At 31.0% G+C, this 19,992-nt stretch overlaps 1 protein-coding gene across 2 annotated transcripts in view; it reads right to left on the bottom strand.

Moving 5' to 3' along the window:
* Positions 1-19,992, bottom strand: part of LOC148304784 (neuropeptides capa receptor-like) — a 256,462-nt gene that overhangs the window by 116,214 nt on the left and 120,256 nt on the right. The window contains exon 3 of one of the 2 annotated variants that reach the window (XM_088267738.1): positions 10,527-11,133. In XM_088267738.1, the coding sequence (XP_088123864.1) occupies positions 10,527-10,887 (361 nt within the window). In that variant the 5' untranslated portion in view covers positions 10,888-11,133. Of the gene's footprint in view, positions 1-10,526; positions 11,134-19,992 lie in introns of those variants that run through there. The other variant, XM_088267739.1, reaches the window with a different exon arrangement.

The following is a 19,992-nucleotide window of genomic DNA, read 5'->3' as shown; positions in this document are numbered from 1 at the left end:
CTGCTTTTATTACCCATAAAGTCATTTAAAATTAAACTTAATATAAAGAGCTGTTCTCAAAAGTCAATAGAGGTGTGTAGATCTGAAATATATAAACATGTCGTATTTTATTACATGTCACAATTACATTACAATTTTCCGATTACAGTTTTCTTTCATATTCATACATTCAAACCCTTATCCGTACCTCAATGGTGCATAGGGCATTGCATCATATTAACTTAGTGTTATCCTGAACGTTGACATATGAAGGAAAGGTGATCAGCCCTCCGCTTCAGATACCAGTCCAGGATAATATTGAATAAATATTAGAGTGAAAAAATCACTTTTATTTATTTGACCCCCCCCCCCTGGGAATGTCTATCATATAATTTTAAATATCAATAATGTAAAATGTGCTTTCGCCATGGAAAAACTCAGTGAGGGCACATTTTTGTAATTTGTAATCATGTATATGATGAAATACAAATAAATAAATTCAACGATTGTTTTTTGATTCAACAACAAGTGTTTTCTTTCATCATTCAATGATTGAGATGGTGGTTATTTTTCTTACCTCCATCTCGAATTTTGTAGCTTAATTTGCAAGAAATGAAGCCGTGTTTTTTTTATTGGTCTCTTTGAGGCCAATTCCAAACAATACTTTATTTGAATTTGTTGATATATTCAATTTGTTCGTTCTTTTGAAAATGTTATTGAGAGGCAATTGTGACATCAATGAATAGAAACTTTGACTCTAAATTAATGTCTGTTGTCATTATAATATTCACATTCACAATCTTGTATGTAAATATCACATTAGCACTTACTGATAAAGCTTTTGTTTCTACCAAATCAAGTATCCATAAAAAAAATCATATGTATCTAAAAAAAATTGCCTGTATTATTTTATTTTATTTATTTTACTAGCTTTGCCCAGCCACACGTTACTGTAACTAAGTCTGGTGAAAAGTAAAACAAACAAAGTAAAAAGCATAAATTTATCATATATTTAACTTTACAATAACTTTACAAACCAAGTTTTTATTTTATTTATGACGTTGTTGAAAAGAGTGAGCGACATATTAACACGCTATATAAAAATACATCTCACATGCCATCCTATCCAATAATCACTGCAAAAAATACTTTTAAAACGTTTTAATCACTTCATTTCAAAATAAGAAGTAAACAAAAATATTTTGTTTACTTGTGATCCGTATAAAGCTGATAATATTATTTACGTAGCAAGAGCTTTGTCATATTTAACACGCGACTTGGCGAGATGCTAGCATGAAATATGACAGTCCCGAACAAAAGTTCAGAGAACAAACAAAAGCAAAACGAAACAAAGAAAACAGTGCTTTTGGAGCCAAGTATCAACCCAGTGATGTGCCATTCCTGAAATATAGCTTTCATAATACCTTCACGTCACTTTCATCACTGGAGATATTACTTATTCAATATTTCTCTGCTACATTCAAATTGTACGCAAATATCATTCATAACGTAAATTGTCAGTTTTCTCAAAACGCCTACGCACATAACCTCCTTCCATAGGAATTGTTTTGTATTAAAATTGTTAACTTTACATAACTTTTCTTGTTCTTAATTCAGCATATATACAGTATTTTAAGGCTCAAAACAGGGCATGCTTAAAGTGCCTAAATGCTGATAAATTATATGTACATTTGTATTTAAGAAACAAAGAAATAAATACAAATAAATAATAACAATTTTTATTTCCTAGATTTAAGTTTTGTACTGAAATTTCTTGAAGAGCTGCATAATAAGTTATTATTTTATGTTATTAAATAACAACTATATAGTTTTTTCCACAAACATTTTATTTGACCGGGGACAATAAATATAAAAGATTTTTCACTCAATTAGTTATTTGATATTACCTGAAGCGGAAGGCTGATTACCTTTCCTTCATGTGTTAACGATCAAGAGAACACTGCATTTATACATATAATGCAACATCGGGTGCGAATAGGGGTTGTCTACGATAATTTGAGAACAAACCAGGCTCTCTGAATACTCCATATTTACATACCTTCGTATGTTATTAAACCGATATAATTGAGAGAAGAACGTTAAAAAGTATATTGATGAGATTTTTTACAGTCAATAAAAATGTAATCCATTTTTACGATATTCTTTAAATTTATGTCGTGTATAAAATATTTTTTATGCTTTATAACATATTTATGCGCGTAGTAACGTGCAAAACACAGGTAAATTATATCGTTTTACAGTCGATATGGGCTGTAATATCGAGCGAAAAGCCCTATTAAAATTTGCTTTTTTACTCGTATCTTACCGACCGTATTTTTATAAAGCCGTGAAGAAACGTTATACCTCTCAAACGGTATCAATATCTTTTATTTATTCTCGAGATCTTTATGTAAATCTGTTACTGATAAAATAGGATTTTTAATTGGGTGCATCCAGCCATATCGAATGTACAGAGGTTATACCCGTTAAACCATAAGTAAACAAATAATTATAATAAATATACATATCGTAGTCATACAGGAAAAAGTGACCAAGATCATTTTTTCAAAAACGTGTTTATTGACTATTTGATATCTTACTAGCTTAATATTTCCCTGAAAAAATCCTTTTTAAACTTGGAAGTATAATATTATAGAGTTGTTATAAATGACTAACTGGATTCATGTTTATTTTCTTGCCCAACAAAAGTGACTTCAATGGCCCTTCTGAACATTTTACGTTTTGTTAGTTGGTCACTTTCTCCTGTACGACTGCAATATACTTTTTCACTGTATATCATTTATTGTTTCGGCATTTACTTTATAGTAAGGCATGATCGAATTTAAAAAAAAACACTTATTTTTTACTACTTGAGTATTTAACACATTACTTAATTTTTTTTAAAAAAACTAGTATTTTTTATAATTTTCACCTTATGTTTAAAAAAAATAAACATAATAAAATAACAACTTTATATATTTTGATATTTTAACATAGATATTTTATCAATTGTTTCGGCATTTACTTTGTGGTAAGATATAATGGAAATTGTAAAAGAAAATTGCCTATGAAGACTAGTTTAGAAAAATATGCTTCATGTTCAGGTCTAAATATGAACTAGTTTATATTTACACCTGAACATGGAAGCATATCTTCCGGAACTAGTCGTCATAATAAAATAAACTCAAGTGGTAAAAAAATAAGTGTTTTTGCTTTACAATTTTAACATAGACATAATATTTTTGACTTCAAAATTTGAGGTGGAATAAATAAAAAAGCTTCCCAATAAAAATATAAACCAAGAGTGCAGAAGCTAATAGAGATAACATAAAAATCGTAGCACGATATATAACTCACATTCCCACTCTAGAAGAGGAGTAATGGTAAATAAGTTAGTCAGCGAGCTAGTGTACGCCTCCGTAGCGTAATGGTCAGCACGCTCGGCTACCGTTCTGCAGGTCCCGGGTTCGATTCCCAAGGGGCCTAAAAAAATATAAGTGATTTTTTCACTGTTATATTTATTCAATATTACCATGGACTGGTACCTGAAGCGGAGGGCTGATCACCTTTCCTTCATGTGTAAACGATCAAGATAACACTGCGTTTATATGACACAGTGCCCTATGCACCATTGGGGTGCGGATAAGGGTTTTATTTTTATTATTATTAAGTTAGTCAGCGAGTTAGAATACTGACCGAAAAACACCGTGTCCTACAGGCTAGGATATTACAATGAATCAATTACCGTAAAATGCAGTGGCTAATTAGTAGATTGAATTTCAAATGTTGAGTAGGTACGTTTGAATTTTGAAAAAACATTTAAAAATCAATTTAATCTGGACTAGCCGAAAATAATCAAACAGACGCCCCCCGAAAATCCTTGTTGATATTTTTTCATTCAACTCACAATGGCCGCGCTAAAATATTCGATTTACATGATTCCCGCGTTTTCTTATTCAAATTCAGAGCGTGACGTCACAAAACAGATGTGCCAATCACAAAAAATATCCGGGAAAGCGCACAGAAAAAGCACAGAAATATTTGTCAAGTAGGCTAACTTGTCCCTCGCAATCTAAATTTTCCCCAAAATACGGTGTTTGTTTGCCGATAATTCGGTTTGGTGATTTCTCTCTCACGATTCGAAATGAGGATAAGAAATGTTCATGCCTTCAATAGCACATAAAAATCGCTTAAAAAATCAAAACTCACTGTCAGTTGAAAATTAACAAAATATATACTGTATATATATATATATATATATATATATATATATATATATATATATATATATATATATATATATATATATATATATATATATATATATATATATATATATATATATATATATATATATATATATATATATATATATATATATATATATATATATATATATATATATATATATATATATATATATATATAAATATATATATATATAAATATATATATATATATATATATATATATATATATATATATATATATATATATATATATATATATATATATATATATATTATATTTCTCAGAACTAGCACTTAAAATGTAATACTGATCAACCTGCCTTCATACTAATTAACGTTCAACTGAGCATTTGATACAGTGACCCATGCACCATGGGGTGCGGATGACGGTGAGAAGAAAAATAATATATATCCTCATCCCACCATAGTGTCTCTGTGAAATCTAGTGAAGACAAACACGTGTGTTTCTAGTTTGGTCGATATAACCAGAAGTTTCAAAGATTTGACCAGTGTAGTTGTTAATCATGGGTAGAATTGGTAAGTGATCACTTAAACTAGCCTATGACGGTCGTAAGCCCTGTACATCTACATCTTCTTCATCTACGTTGAGATGTCAAAAAAATTCAGAAAAATAAGGTTTTAAAGTCACTTTGGGATAATATCTTTTCAAAAATATCTTTACGCGTTTTTCCGTATACCCAACGTCAGTATCAAATATCGTATCATACTGTTTGATAGTGATGTATAATGCATCGAAAAATGTGTCACAATTTGAAGAAATAGTGGAATTTACCAAGCGAAAGTTTAAAAAAATGATGATCTTATTTTTAGTGAAACAAGACGAGCGATCGTTTCGAAGTATTGTGAAAATTCAGTTAGTAAAATAAAATATGAGGAAGTAAAGTTTTAAGGAAGCGAACATTCGCGACTGGACCGGGATGAGAGAAGTGAGTTTTTCCGGATGGCGCAGGACCTCGAAGTCTTTGGGCGCTTGTCCACTACACGGAACTCCGTGTAATTTTATCGTCCGGCACTTCAGTGTGCGTTTTAAAACGACAATTAGCTTGTGGTTTTGTCCACCTTTGTGCTCTTGATTGGTGCGTGAATACGTTGCGCGTAAATTCGATCACGCTTAACTGTTGTAGTCGTTTTCATTTTTCAAAACTGGACTGCCGGACGGTGAAATCCCGTGTAGTGGACAAACGCCCTGTGTCATAGTGATTGCCAACGTTGGAGGACCTAACAAGGCACACGCAAAAGAAGAAGAGTAAGAAAGTACATGTATTGTAAGATGTCATAAGTTACATATCCTCGGGCGAACAAACACATAACAATGACAGACGGCGGAATGCTTGTTGGTTTTTGAGAATTATTATTTGTTTAGTTCGGAATTGAAAAGTATTACGCAAACGTAAACCTTTTTATTCACATAATCCAATAGAGACATAACAACCCTGTAGGATGATTTAACCTTTGAGATGGGAGATTTTTCTATGAAAACATTCAATACATTTTTTTTTACATTTACCTTTTTGGAAAATACTCCATAAGCTCAGTGTTCTAATCATAATTCAGAATGCAATAAGCAAATATAGACCAAAGAGAGATTTTGACCATATTGAATATCAGGCAATATGGTCATATACCATATTGCAATATGACAATATGGTATATTTTCATATTGAATATCAGGCAATAATTAGCGTGCACAGAGAATTAATTAAGGTAGAAGTAGCGGGAGGTAGTAAGGTACTACTTACTAGGGTAGGCAGTAGAGGTAGGTAGTAAGGTTAGCTGGGTACTACTTAGTAAGGTAGTGTAAGTCCTGGTTGCGGTTTTATATGTCACGCGGGTAAGTTGAGATAGGCACTGCTTTTCTGCCTATATGGAATGCACGCCCCTGGTATCAGGTATAAGATTTTAAAATAAATGCAGGGTAGTGAAATAGGTATTCACGGTTTTAAGAAAGTAATTTTGGTTATACTAATGAAAATAACAAGATCTTTTGGAAATTAAAAAAAAAAGCATTATAAACAATAGAAATGTCATTTCTTGAATGTTTTTCGCAGATACTTTGGGGCACATTTTATAACTTTATAAAATTAAACAACTTGGTTTTAGCAACTTTTTTATTATAAACTATTGGTATTTTAATGTTTTAGAATTTAATAAACCCTGATGCTGACAAGGTTCTTGTCAAAACCGGTTGGTTAACGTGTAATAATAACCATATCCGCTCCCTAGGTGGAGCATATGGAGTCCACAAACTGTCTCCAGGCTTTTCTGTCGGCTGCCAGCTCCCTTGCATCCTCCCAAGTCAGATCCGCGTCGCGAAGTTCTGACGAGAACTGCCGACGAATTGTCAGCAATGGTCGTCCTGGGCGGCGCGAACCTGATGCCTTGTAAAAGAGGCAAGCTTGATTAAGGCTCTCAGGAGGCATGCGGAGTACGTGGCCAAGCCAACTGAATCGCCTTTTTTTGACGACAGTTGTGACCAAGATTTGCTGCGTCCTACGCCTTATCTCTTCATTCCTCACAAAGTCAAACCACCGCACGCCTAAGATTCTCCGCAAACACCTGTTCTCAAAGCTTAGTACACGGCTGCTTTGGGCCCTTGTAAGGTGCCATGTTTCACAGCCGTATAAGAGAACAGGAGCAATGCAGGCATTGTATAGGCGGCATTTGGTTTTCACCGAGTATAAATCCGATCTCCAGACAGCCTTCATACTGTTGAATGCGGACCCAGCGAGTCCTAATCGCACTCCCAGTTCCTTTTGAAGGCTGTGGTTTTCCTTTTGGTTAACGTTTACTAATAATAAAACAGCTGTTTAAACAAAGTTGTTTAATTTTATAATGCTTAATAGAAATTTCAGCTTTTTAAAGAGTTTTTCCTGGAATTATATTTTAATTGTACCTATTTTTGATTGCTTCTTGATGATTATTAAACGATTACATTAACTGTTTCGGCCGTCACTTTGTTGTAATATCTATCCATTTTAAATTTTAGTTTTACTTGGTAAATACCACAATTTATAAAATATATTGTGACATCTTTTTCGATGCATTCCACATCATTTTTTAATTGTCACATTTGATTTAAATAAATAATCATATTTACCACATGTAACAATGTAAGTGTGTCGTAATAATTTTTAAAAAAAAAAACTTTTATTTTTTGACCTCTCATCAAAAGAAGAATATGGAAGTCTGGACATTTACGGGGCTGACGACCGTCATAGGCTGGTTTAAGTGATCACTTTACACACGTGTTACATTCACAAATTCTACCCATTATTGACAACCACGCTACTTGGAAGTTTTATAAATATGAACCAATTTTGAATCATTATTCTTGAATCATTAGAACTTCACGAGAGACATCTATTGGTGAGAAGTCAAAAAATAATATGAAAATAACTCCTGTAATTAGAGATAATCCAGATTTTGCGAACAAGTATTTGGACACACTCAAATTGTTGTTAGCCAAACTTATGTTGAAAATAATTAAATGAGTGAGACTTTAAGACGTTACAATTGAATATGATTCGTGACCTTTGCTGGATATATAAAAAGTTTATTCGTAACTCACACGTGAAATTCAGTTCTGAGAAAATACGATATTACGTTACTTAGAATATATTATAAGGTTATTATTGGTATTAAGTTCGTACCGCCCACGATTGTAAAAACTTCCCGATGGTAACAGGGAATATAAAATTCTCCCATATGTCAACAAAAGAGCGTGGGTTTCTTAGCTTGTGCGTTGAAGAATAAACAAAATGTGCACATTTCCAGGAAGGTTATTTATTATTTTCACTTATTTCGGCGTATTTTTTCAACTCCAACGTGTATTACGGAAATTTGTTACGAGTTACTTATATTTTAACGTATTTACGTGGACTAAAACTGAGGTCATTATTTTTAAGTTATTGATGTGGAATTATGATTGTTAGGGTATTTACAGGGTTTGAGACTTGTTATAAGATGACTCAAAGATGTTTACGTGATCACATTATACAATTAAAATAAAAATTACAATAGTTTTGGATAATATATACAGCTTTTAAGTATATTAAGCATTGTTAATATTATGTTATGGTATTATAACACTCTCCTTATCATGTATCGTTCATTTTGTGTAATACCACTTAAAAACACTACTTCATGACTACCAGTGTCGGATTCATCATTCCTTCATCAGGTCAAATGCAGACTTAAAGTCTATAGTCTTACATTTCTGACATCTCAACGTGGATGAAGAATATGGAAATCTGGGCATTTACAGAGTTTACGACCGTCATAGACTTAATAAAGTGATCACTTACATCACGTACAACATTCACCAATTTTTTTTTTCAAATATACTAAATAAATAACATTCACCAATTCAACCAATGATTGACAGCCACACCTCTCAATTTAAGACCGTCTCTTTCTAAAGCAATGTTTTGTTCGTTTTATAAAAAATTATAAAAAAAGTGAAATAAAATTGTTACTCGATTTTATTGTGGATTTAAAATTAAAAGCTTTCAATATCATTGTCACTGCCAATCTATATGGGTACAAGATGTAAAAAGATACAATTTATAAATTATTGTTGAAAACAAAAATAATAATTTTAGACCAGCGCATTTTCCAGATATCGAAGCCTTTTTTTATACTACAAAAAAACATTTTCTTCAGCCATGTAATACGAGTATACATCGAAAGATCCTTAGTCGTCGTGGCATGTCTCAACTCAAATAATTCCTTACAAAAAGGATGAAGAAAATTCTACTCACTGTTTTTAAGGAAAAAGGTTTATAATTCAGGAAGAATATAAGTATTTTTATATCAAAAAAGATTAATCATGTAAGAAATGACAAATTATACTGTCCAAAATTTTTATTCCATTTTGTTCATAGTGTCGTAGTGTAACTAACTAACCATTTTGTCTCTACTCCGCAGGAGTAGGTAGAGACTGTGTTTAAGACTTTAAATAATCGATTACAGCAAAACTAAAGAGGTATAATTTAAATGAAATTTAGATAATTTATTTACAAATAATATAAATAACTTCATTAATTCATGAAACGAATTCACATTTTCATAAGCTTTACGAAACTTTTTAGTTTTAAAGTATCTCAAAGAAAAATATGAGACGTTCGAACGAGATTGAATAAATTATAATTGATTTTGAAACGTCCTAGCATAAATAATTGATTAATAATAACCTAACTAACCATCACACCGTTTCTCCGAAGGGTTAAGCAGAAAGAATAGAACGATAATAGACAATCTCTTTTAGATACCCTGGAGCCATATTATGTATTGATTTATAAATGAGTATACAGAGTTCATACTCAACCCTGTCGGGAAAGCGTAACCAGTGCATTTCTTACATTTCTGACATCTGAAGAATAATAAAGAATAATAAAGAATAATAAAGTCTGGGCAATTACAGGGTTTACGACCGTCATAGACTTGATATGATCACTTACCACACGTGTAACATTCACCAATTCATTTTTTTTTAAATAAACAAAATAAATAATATTCACCAATTCAACGCATGATTGATAACCACACTTCTCAATTTTTGACCTTCTCTTTGTAAAGCAAATTTTTGTTTGTTTTATGAAAATTATAAAAAAATGTGAAATAAAATTGTTACTCGATTTTACTGTGGATTTAAATTTAAAAGCTTTCAATATCATTGTCACTGCCAATTGGCGACCGAGTTAAGAAATTTTAAAAAATTATCTCGCTGCAGCGTATTTATTTACAAAGTCTCAAAATGTTTAACTTATTCAGTTTATAGTTGTACTAACTCATGCGCAACCATTGCCTTGTTCGTTGCCTTCTCTACCTAACGACATCTTTGATCTCGCATATTTCTCTTATCCTGGTGTTCCTTATTGTATCTTGTACTTATATTTTGGCGAGTTATGGTACCGTGGTTAGTGCCGCGGACTCTTAGGTCAGAGTTTCCGGGTTCGAACTTACTCTACCACAGTTTGATATCTATTTTTAATAATGAGCCACTAAGGCTCACAGAAATAGTATGAAATTGAAGTATTTTTGTACGTTATAAAACACAGATATTTCTCTTTTTTAACTGGCGTCGCGGGTTCGATTTCTGCCAATTGCAAAATAAATTCAAGAAAAATGTATTTTTAATTGGTCTGGGTGTTTGTGATGTATTTTTCAAATTCAACTTCATTTTCATTACTATCCTACCTTCAGACAAGCTCCTAAAAATAAGAGTCTTTGCGGATTATTCATTTAAAAAAAAATCAAACAGATTTGTCAACTTACCTAGTAGAAGAAGGGTGAGATCGCTGACTGCCAAACTGAAGAGGTAATAATTAGTGGCTGTCCTCATAGAAGGGTGGCGTACAATAACAATGCAGACGGACACATTTCCCACTACCCCGGTCACGAAAATAAGGACATAAACCACCGTGATGGGCACAACAACCGACAGCGCCAGCTGTTGGGGACCCAACATGAACTGCAAGTAATCTTGCAACGAGCAGTTGAAGAAAGGGTTGTTCAGATCACAACGGTCCATATCCTCGATATTCTCAAACACGGCATCCCCAAACCCATGCGTAAAATTCGACGTAATTTCATCTTCAAAAGCTACCGCACTTGGCGCCACCAATGGAGACTCCATTTTGAATTTTATTTAACGATTTCAATAGCTAATAAAACACTTTCGCTATAATCTTATTAAAAGCACAAATTTACTCGTGAATTTTAAGTACTGATTTAATCTGCGCTATTTTATTTGAATATTAATGACTATCAAAGTTTCGAAGTAACAAGCTCATTAAAATCAAGTTAGCATTTTTAATAAATTCAGAACAGCTCTTGTTATTTTTGCTGAGGTTTTCTTTGATTCGTTGCGCTTCTTCGTCATCTGCAATAAAAAGATACAAAAAATATTAGAAATTTTCATTACAATGTTAATTGGATGAATTCCGATATAATTGGATGGGTGTTGCTTTTGATCAAAAATTATTAAAAAAGTGAATTGTGTATTCAAAATAATAATGTAAAGACCATCTTTCGATTTGTTAAAAATATAATAACTGATAAACAGTGTTCCATCATAATACGTACATGTTCAGGTATTTTTTAAGCAGTGGAAGGCATATTAAATAACTTTATTTCATTAATTGATTCAGTAATTACTTTAAAATATTAAGTATCCATTTAAAATTTAAATTTTACTTGAGATATGTAGGTACACGTATTTTGATGCATTCGATGTTATTTTTAAACACCGTGTTTGAAAATGATGCGAAATATATCGAATCCCGTGTCAAAAAAGATATGAGTAATAATAGTGGTTTTGTTTAAGTGAAATTAAATTACCATAGTACATATTTGATAGATTTGAATATTCAGAATTAAAATGGTCAGATGGGAAGAAAGCCTCCTAAGTTAATATATAAAAACAGTTTATTTTACATTAAAAAAATATATTATACTTTATGGTATATTTTAACCTCTGCATTTACTCGTATATCAAAAATCTATTAATTTTTATATCAGTAACATGGAGTTAACTATATGCTGCAATTTGAGGATATTTAAGATTATGAACAAACCATATCGCTCACTCCTTTCAAGAACGTCATAAATCAAAAATCATAATTTTTTTTTATGTATGTTTTTGGAATTCCCAGAAAATGTACTATATCCCACCAAAAGAGGCATATTTTTTACTTAATATTTACCCACAACAGGGCACAAAATGTTGTTTTTGCATTTTGAATAAAAAGGTATTGTTTAACTATTTTTTTAAATATACTAAATATTTTTCAAATCGAGAAAAAACCTTCAGATTTTAACTAAAAAGATGTGTTGCACAGTAAAGTGTTCAATAAGTGGCTTGATATTTATTTTTAATACATTGTGTTATATTTTAAATCTTTAGAAACGTTCTCCTGAAAAATCAAGTTTATTGATTTATGACGTTCTTGAAAGGAGTGAGCGATATGTTAAATTAAATGCAAAAAATTAAATATTGAAAAATAGTAAAAAAAATAAAGTTTATAAGTATATATTCCAATATTTATATCTTATCAAATTTAAGTATTTTTTGCTTACGCGTGGTACATTAATATCTTTGTTCACTGAGATTATTTTATGAGTTAAATTTTGTAAACGTAAAAACCTGTACGTTGAAGGGTTAAACGCTTCCATGTTTTTAAAAACATATTTGCTTATCTTTTGTAAAAAAATCTTTGTTTACAGGAGACATTTTTAAGGCAGAACAGTGACTATTTAACAGTGAAATATGCCTTCGACCTTAAATAAAAGCCTTCTCCTTAAAGCAGGGGTTACGAAACCGTGGCGCGTGAGCCAAACGTGGTTAAAATGCTTTTTTTGAAGGCTTACAAATTTAACTTATTTAATTTAATTTTTTTTAAATTTCATCACCAATGTGATTTCAGTGCAATCAGTACATCCGTAATAGAATGTGATGAGTAATGGTCGAGTCGGAAAGCGATGACTGAATATTTTATAAAATAATTTTTAAGAGCAGAGGAAGACCGAGAAAAACGGCTATTATCCTTGGCTCTACCCGACCCAGTTTCTCCAGGGTATGCTTGGCTACAATAGTTTAGAGACTAGAAGGAATGTGTATTTGATTACGCATTTTTATCGATTGTTGCGCGGTATGATAGATAATCCTGAAATTATCCGGAGCATTGGTCTGTATGTTCCCGATAGTTACCTAAGACAGCGTCGGCATAGATTGTTTCACATTCCTATACACAGGACCAACCTGCCGATGGTTATGCCTGTAGGAAGAGCTACCGCTATGTTGAACAATATCACATTGGATATTGATCTGTTCCATGTGTCCGAAGGAGTTTTCCGAAGCGGGATTCTTGCTTACTTTTAATATATACGCCTTGAATATTGTTTGTTATGTATATATTATTTTTTTTGTTGAATAAATTAAAATTGAATTGAATTGTTGAAAAAACATGGCACGATCAGGTATGCCAAATACTTGAAAGTGGTCAGGTTAGGAGTCGTAACAAACACGAAGCGGCGTGAGTGTTAGTTAGTTTTTTTTTTAGTTTATAATTTTTAAATCAAACACATATTTTTTGAGTCTACTAAGTTGTATTTTATTAACAAAATGCTCCGGTCAGTCTTCACCCTTAGAGTAATTCTTAAATGCATATTTGAGATTGTTTTAATAAACATATAGTCGTCATAAGCTGTAATTTATTAAACTTTTACAAATAAATTGATTGTGGTTACACATCATTTTATATTTTTCTTTCTTGTTGTAGTTCATCATTTGATTTATTAAAATATTACTATGTTTAAAAGGGTTTTGACCTATTTTTCCATTATTAAAATATATTATTTAGTGATTTGTCATTTACTTTGTAGAATAACAAAAAGGTTTAAATATAAATATAGATCACTCTTTTAATTTATTAATGAAAACGCAAAAATACAGACTCAGTTAGCATTTTCATTTGTTGATGAGTACATCTGTAGTTATTATTTTTTGACATCTCATCAAAGATGAAGAAGAATATGGAAGTTTGGGCATTTACGGGGCTGATGACCGTCAGCGATATTTTCTGGCATTTCTTATGTGTGTGATTATAATCCAGGATTCGGACCTCACATACTAATAAAAGAGTTTATGCTCAATGAAAAGCTTCTTATCATCTCACCAATAGATGTCTCTAGTGAAGTTCTGGTGATTCAAATATTATCGAATATACGATAGTAATGTTTCAAAATTGTTTCATATATATAGAACTTCCAAGAATTTGAGTAGTGTGGTTGTCAATAATGGGAAGAATTGGTGAATGATACACGTGTGCAAAGTGATCACTTACACCAGCCTATGATGGTCATCAGCTCTGTAAATGCCCAGACTTCCATATTCTTCTTCATCTTTGATGAGATGTCAAAAAATAATGTGAAAATTATTCCTGTAATTGGAGATAATTCAGATTTTGTGATCAAGTATTTCGACACACTCAAAATGTTGTAAAAAATCTTTATTTTAACCTTGGCCACCCCTGCCTTAGAGCGTAAGCGTCTTATCGCTTGAGAATATTATTGCAAGGATAGGGGTGCTTCTTAAGCGCTGAAAAACTACTCGGCTGACAGATAAAAAATCTATCTCATTTTTTTCGTAATAATACGTCTGTCCAACAATATCTCCCCCGACGTCAATATCACGTCTTAATAAGACACATTTTGACCTATTTCTTTCATTCCTTTGATATTATTTCATTCTGACAAGGAAATACATTACCGATTTTTGCTATACGGATTAAATCTGCAATCAAATTGGTTTCTTCAAACACAATACAGATTTTATTTGTGACCTATATATTAACTTTCAGTTAATTGATTGCCATAATTTATTTAGCTTTTCGTCTCATAAAGACCATTTCTTTATTACATAACGCTAAATCCGTGCTTGACCCAAATTGCATAATATTGATTTTTATATTTATTTTTTAAATTAAACACTTGAATTTACCACATGATGAGGTTTATTTATATAAACGACTAGTTTTGGAAACTTAAAGATGTTTTCATCTTCTGGTAAAAATTAAAATTAACGAACAAAAAATATATTTAGGGGTATATAAAGGTTAATATAAATAAAGGGGTAAATAAAGGTTAACCTATATATACCCCTTAAAATATTTTTTATAGGAAGATGAAAACACCTGTTAGTTTTCGAAACTAGTCGTATATATAAATAAAACTCATCAAGTGGTATATTCAAGTGTTTTTTTTTTTAAATTATCAACATTTCATTCCACAAAGTTAATGCCGAATCAATAAATAATATATCGATTTTATCATAAAAGTAAACGTGTTTAGCTATTGAAATGGAAGTTCCAGATTCGATTCCCAGGGGGGGTAAAAATAAATATAAGTACTTTTTTTGATATCTCAGTATAGATGAAGAAAAATATGGAAGTCTGTTTTTACAGGGCTTATGACCAAGATTGGTCATAGATCATGAATCTTGTAGATATTTTTTTTACATATGCGTTGAGATGTAAAAAAACAAATGTTGGTGTAAAAAACTTGGATTTGAACAGACTAAAAAATTGTAAATGCACGTAAATAAAGTGATCTTTTAAACTTTATAACATAAAACAACTTTATTTTTAACCACTTTTTTATTGGTACCCTTTTTTTCCAACCGGTTTCGACAAGAACCTTGTCATCATCAGAGTTAAACATTAACTAATTCTTAAATATTAAACTACTCATAGTTAGGTGCGTGGGCGGGTTCAACCCTTCCCTTACGATGCCAAAAACTTGACATTGAAAAATCTCATGACACAGTACATATGAGTTCACAACAGCCATCTTGGATTGAGCTCCATAGTTATTTCAACTTTTATTTTATTTGACCAGTGACCGGGTTTCGTTATTACTGACATCATCTGAATCAATTTCATTTTGAGCTCGAGGAATATTGGTATACGAGGCAAAATGAGTGATTCTTACTGCAGTTCGCTTTTCGATAGCAATAAATCTTGTACGTTTTTTGAATCCTAATAAGTGTATTCTTTGAACAGAGTATGTGCTCGGACTATCAATTGACATTTTGAAAGACAATCCGATATTCGTCGATTTTCTGATATCCTGATACAAAAAAATTCAGTTCATTAAGAAAAAATAAACTTAGAACTTTAAATATATACCAAGTAGTTAAAAGTTTTAAAAGTTGTTTTATTGATGAAATAATACGCAAATTAGGAGCTTTTCATCAAAGCAAAAATCTACAGAAGTAAATATTTATCTCTCATACAAATTTAAAGTTTTCAGCTCGTCGCGAATTGTATAAAACATTCAATTGCCTAGGGTCTGCAGAAAATGTGATTATTTTTGATCAAGTTAGTATTTTACACAGTAAAAGTGTTATAGAATAAAAAGACAAATTGATTTTTTCAAGTGTAAAATCATTTTTAAATAAATTTAATTTATTTATTTTTAAATTTATTTTTAAACAAATTGAAGTAAATTAAAATTCTTTTTTAACACAATTTGGATATAAGACAGTGTAAAATAAAAGGAAATAATCAAATAATGCAGACCAGCAATTTGGAATTTCCTACATCCTTCCAATGTACTTACTACTCAGTACTGTGCGGAAAAGTTAGAAGAATAATTTTTGTTACTTTTGAAGTTTTTTAAAGTTTTTTTTTCAATAAATATAATAAGCAACGGAGATTTCTTTTATTATCTTTTGACATCTCATCAAAGATGAAAAAGAATATGAAAATCTGGGCATTTACGGGGCTGACGACCGTCATAGGCTGGTTTAAGTGATCACTTTACACACGTGTAACATTCACCAATTCTACCCATTATTGACAACCACACCACTCAAATTCTTGGAAGTTCTATATATATGAACCAATTTAGAAACCTTGTTCTTGAATCACTAGAACTTCACTAGAGACATCTATTGGTGAGATGTAAAGAAGCTTTTTACTAAGCAGAAACTCTTATATTAGTATGTGAGGTCCGAATCCTGGATTATAATCACACACATGAGAAACGCCAGAAAATACCATTTTCATTTTTATTATTTAAGCTTATAATTTGACCAGATAATTTACTTACAACATTTTGAGTGTCTCCAAATACTTGTTCACAAAATCTGTATTATCTCCTATTATAGGAGTTATTTTCATATTATTTTTTGACATCTCATCAAAGATGAAGAAGAATATGGAAGTCTGGGCATTTACGGGGCTTACGACTGTCATAGGCTGGTTTAAGTGATCACTTTACACACGTGTAACATTCACCAATTCTACCCATTATTGACAACCACACTACTCAAATTCTTGGAAGTTCTATATATATATATATATATATATATATATATATATGAACCATATTATCTTTGATGAGATGTCAAAAGATAATATGAAAATAACTCCTATAATTGGAGATAATCCAGATTTTGTGAACAAGTATTTGGACACACTCAAAATGTTGTAGATGATTTTTTTTTTTTGAACAACAAATCTCACCATATTTTTCACGCCAGCGGGTTTCGACTTGTTTGCGTTACATAAGATTGACAACTGGACGGAATCTGCCAATTAATGTTTATTATTTTTTCTTTTCACAATTTTTTTTATATATATTGAAATCATCCTTTATTATTATTTTTTTTTAAACTTTGATTTTTTCTATTTTGTATTTTAAAGACATCAGTCTACGTATGAATGGAACAACCCACGTTTAATATTATTGTACCAATAATATATTTTTTAATTACGTAATAAACACTGAAAGCATTTTTCAAACCACTTTTCTATTCTTCCTGAATATTTTACGTTTTTGATTTACGATTGTAAACCTCTTACTTATAAATAATATTTGGAAATAAAGTTTAAGATGTTTCTATGTACAGAACGTTTAAATCATTTTTTTTTTAAATCACAAATAAACTGGACACTGACAATCAAAACGAATGTGAAACGTTCACCATACACATCTATAACCTCGCACCTATCAATACTGGGAAATAAAGTTAAAGATGTTTTATGTACAGAACGTTCAAATCATTTTTTTTTGTAAAAAAAATCACAAATAAACTGGACACTTGACAGTCAAAACAAATGTGAAATGTTTACTACACACATCTATAGCTCGGAAAAATTTGCGTAAGAATACATATTGCTTGTAAACATATACTAAATACGTTTCTCTCGTATGGACCACTTAATATTTTATTACATGCTTTTAATACAAAACCTGAATAAGCTCTAGGGGAGACGAATGGACAAAACGTAATTAAATATACATATATGTGTATTAGTTTTGTTACATATAGATGGCAATATACGGAGAGTGAAATTACCCTTAAAATATAAATTTATTCAATATGGAAAGTTCTACCCTTTTTTTAAATTTCGTTAAAGGAAAATCTACTCCATTTAAAAATCATTTTTGAAGCGTTTTATAAATGCCTTTATTTGAAATTTAAATATTTTATCATTTTACCTGAATAAGGCTTTCAAAAATTTTCAGAATCTAGAATCGTAAAGTCAGCATCATTAGCAAGTAACTAAGATATTTTAATTCATAGTAAATCAACTCCTTACAATATATTAGACTAATTTTTTTTTTTTTTAATACCAATATCTTGTGATTTTCAGACAAATTTATTAACTTTGTCATATTGAAATAATAATATCCATTCATTTCAATTAAATTTTACTTTGTAAATACTTTGTCCGCATCCGTAGTGTAATGGTCAGCATGCTGGGCTACCGTACTGGAGGTCCCGGGTTTGATTCCCGATTCGGTCAATTGAATATAAGTAATTTTTCACTCTAATATTTATTCAATACTACCCTGGACTGATACCTTTCCTTCATGTGTTAACGATCAAGATAACACTGCGTTTATATGGTGCAGTGCACTATGCGCCATCGGGTGCGGATGAGGGTTTAAAAATGAAAAAATTTTAAATACCACTTTTTCTTAAAATCAATTGTGACACGTATTTCGATGCATGATGTGTTTGAAAATGATGCAAAATGCATTAAAACACGTGTCACAATAGATTTTATGAAATAGTGGTATTTACCAAGCAAAACTTTTATTAATAATAGCTACATAATTTTAATAGAAAATTAAGGGTAATGAATGATGATACCATTTTTAGATATTTAGAAAATTAAGTGGAATTGCCAATAAAACTTTAATTCAAACAAAATTTTGTAATAAGTAATTGTAAAGTAATTATTTACTCCTTTAAAAACCAGTTAATAAAAGTCCTTGTACGTAATATGGTATTCAGGATCCTTATGTATATAATATAATATACCAAAAAACTATTATTTATTTCCAAACGATGCATTGAGGAGAACAAGATCTGAATGCTCTCAAAGAATTATATTGCGTACTCACACATACGTTCTATATATGTAATGTACGCTTAATGGAAACCATTTAATCCCGATTTGATTATTTCAAAACGTAAATGCATTCTATGGGCATAAATATATCTCTAGTATTATGTATTTAAACAGTTCACAGGTCAACCAGTGAGTGTCACATTCGTTCTCAAAATGACTTAAAATACCCAACAAAAAACTGAAATTAAGTATTTTTCAGAGTATTTATTAATGTTTTGTCCACCTCCGTAGTGTGATGGTCAGCACGCTCGGCTACCGTTCTTGAGGTCCCGGGTTCGATTCCCAAGGGGGATCAAATAAATATAAGTAATTTTTTTCACTCTAATATTCATTCAATATTACCCTGAACTGGAACCTGAAGCGGAGGGCTGATCACCTTTCCTTCGTGTGTTAACGATCAAGATAACGCTGTGTTTATATAATGCAGTGCCTTATGCATCACTGAGGTGCGGATAAGGGTTTGAAAATTTATTGATGTATTTCAAATACTTGGATGTGGTCAGGTCTGAAGTCAGAATAATCAGCGAGTATGTATGAAATGCATGAATGTGGCGTTTCATACTCTCTGCCTACCCTCATGATGATGCAGCTTGATGATAATTTATTTACTGTAATAAAAAAACGTCATTTTCTTGAATGTTACACATTTACTAAATGTGAAAATAACGTTTTGGGGGTTTCATGATAAGTTAGTAAGTTACTGTTATATTAATAAATAGTATTCTTGTTCTAAAAGTAATATATGAATGTTACATATTTACACTTTCTAGGGATGGAAAGTTTGATAAAGACATAGAAAGGAGAGTGAATGCTGG

Source organism: Brachycentrus maculatus, unplaced genomic scaffold, assembly GCF_059751285.1.
Source record: "Brachycentrus maculatus isolate JH-2025_06_01 unplaced genomic scaffold, ASM5975128v1 h1tg000304l, whole genome shotgun sequence".
NCBI classification, from domain to species: Eukaryota; Metazoa; Arthropoda; class Insecta; order Trichoptera; family Brachycentridae; genus Brachycentrus; species Brachycentrus maculatus.
The sequence above is the reverse complement of the archived record's forward strand: the minus strand, read 5'-3'. Positions and strand labels throughout refer to the sequence as shown.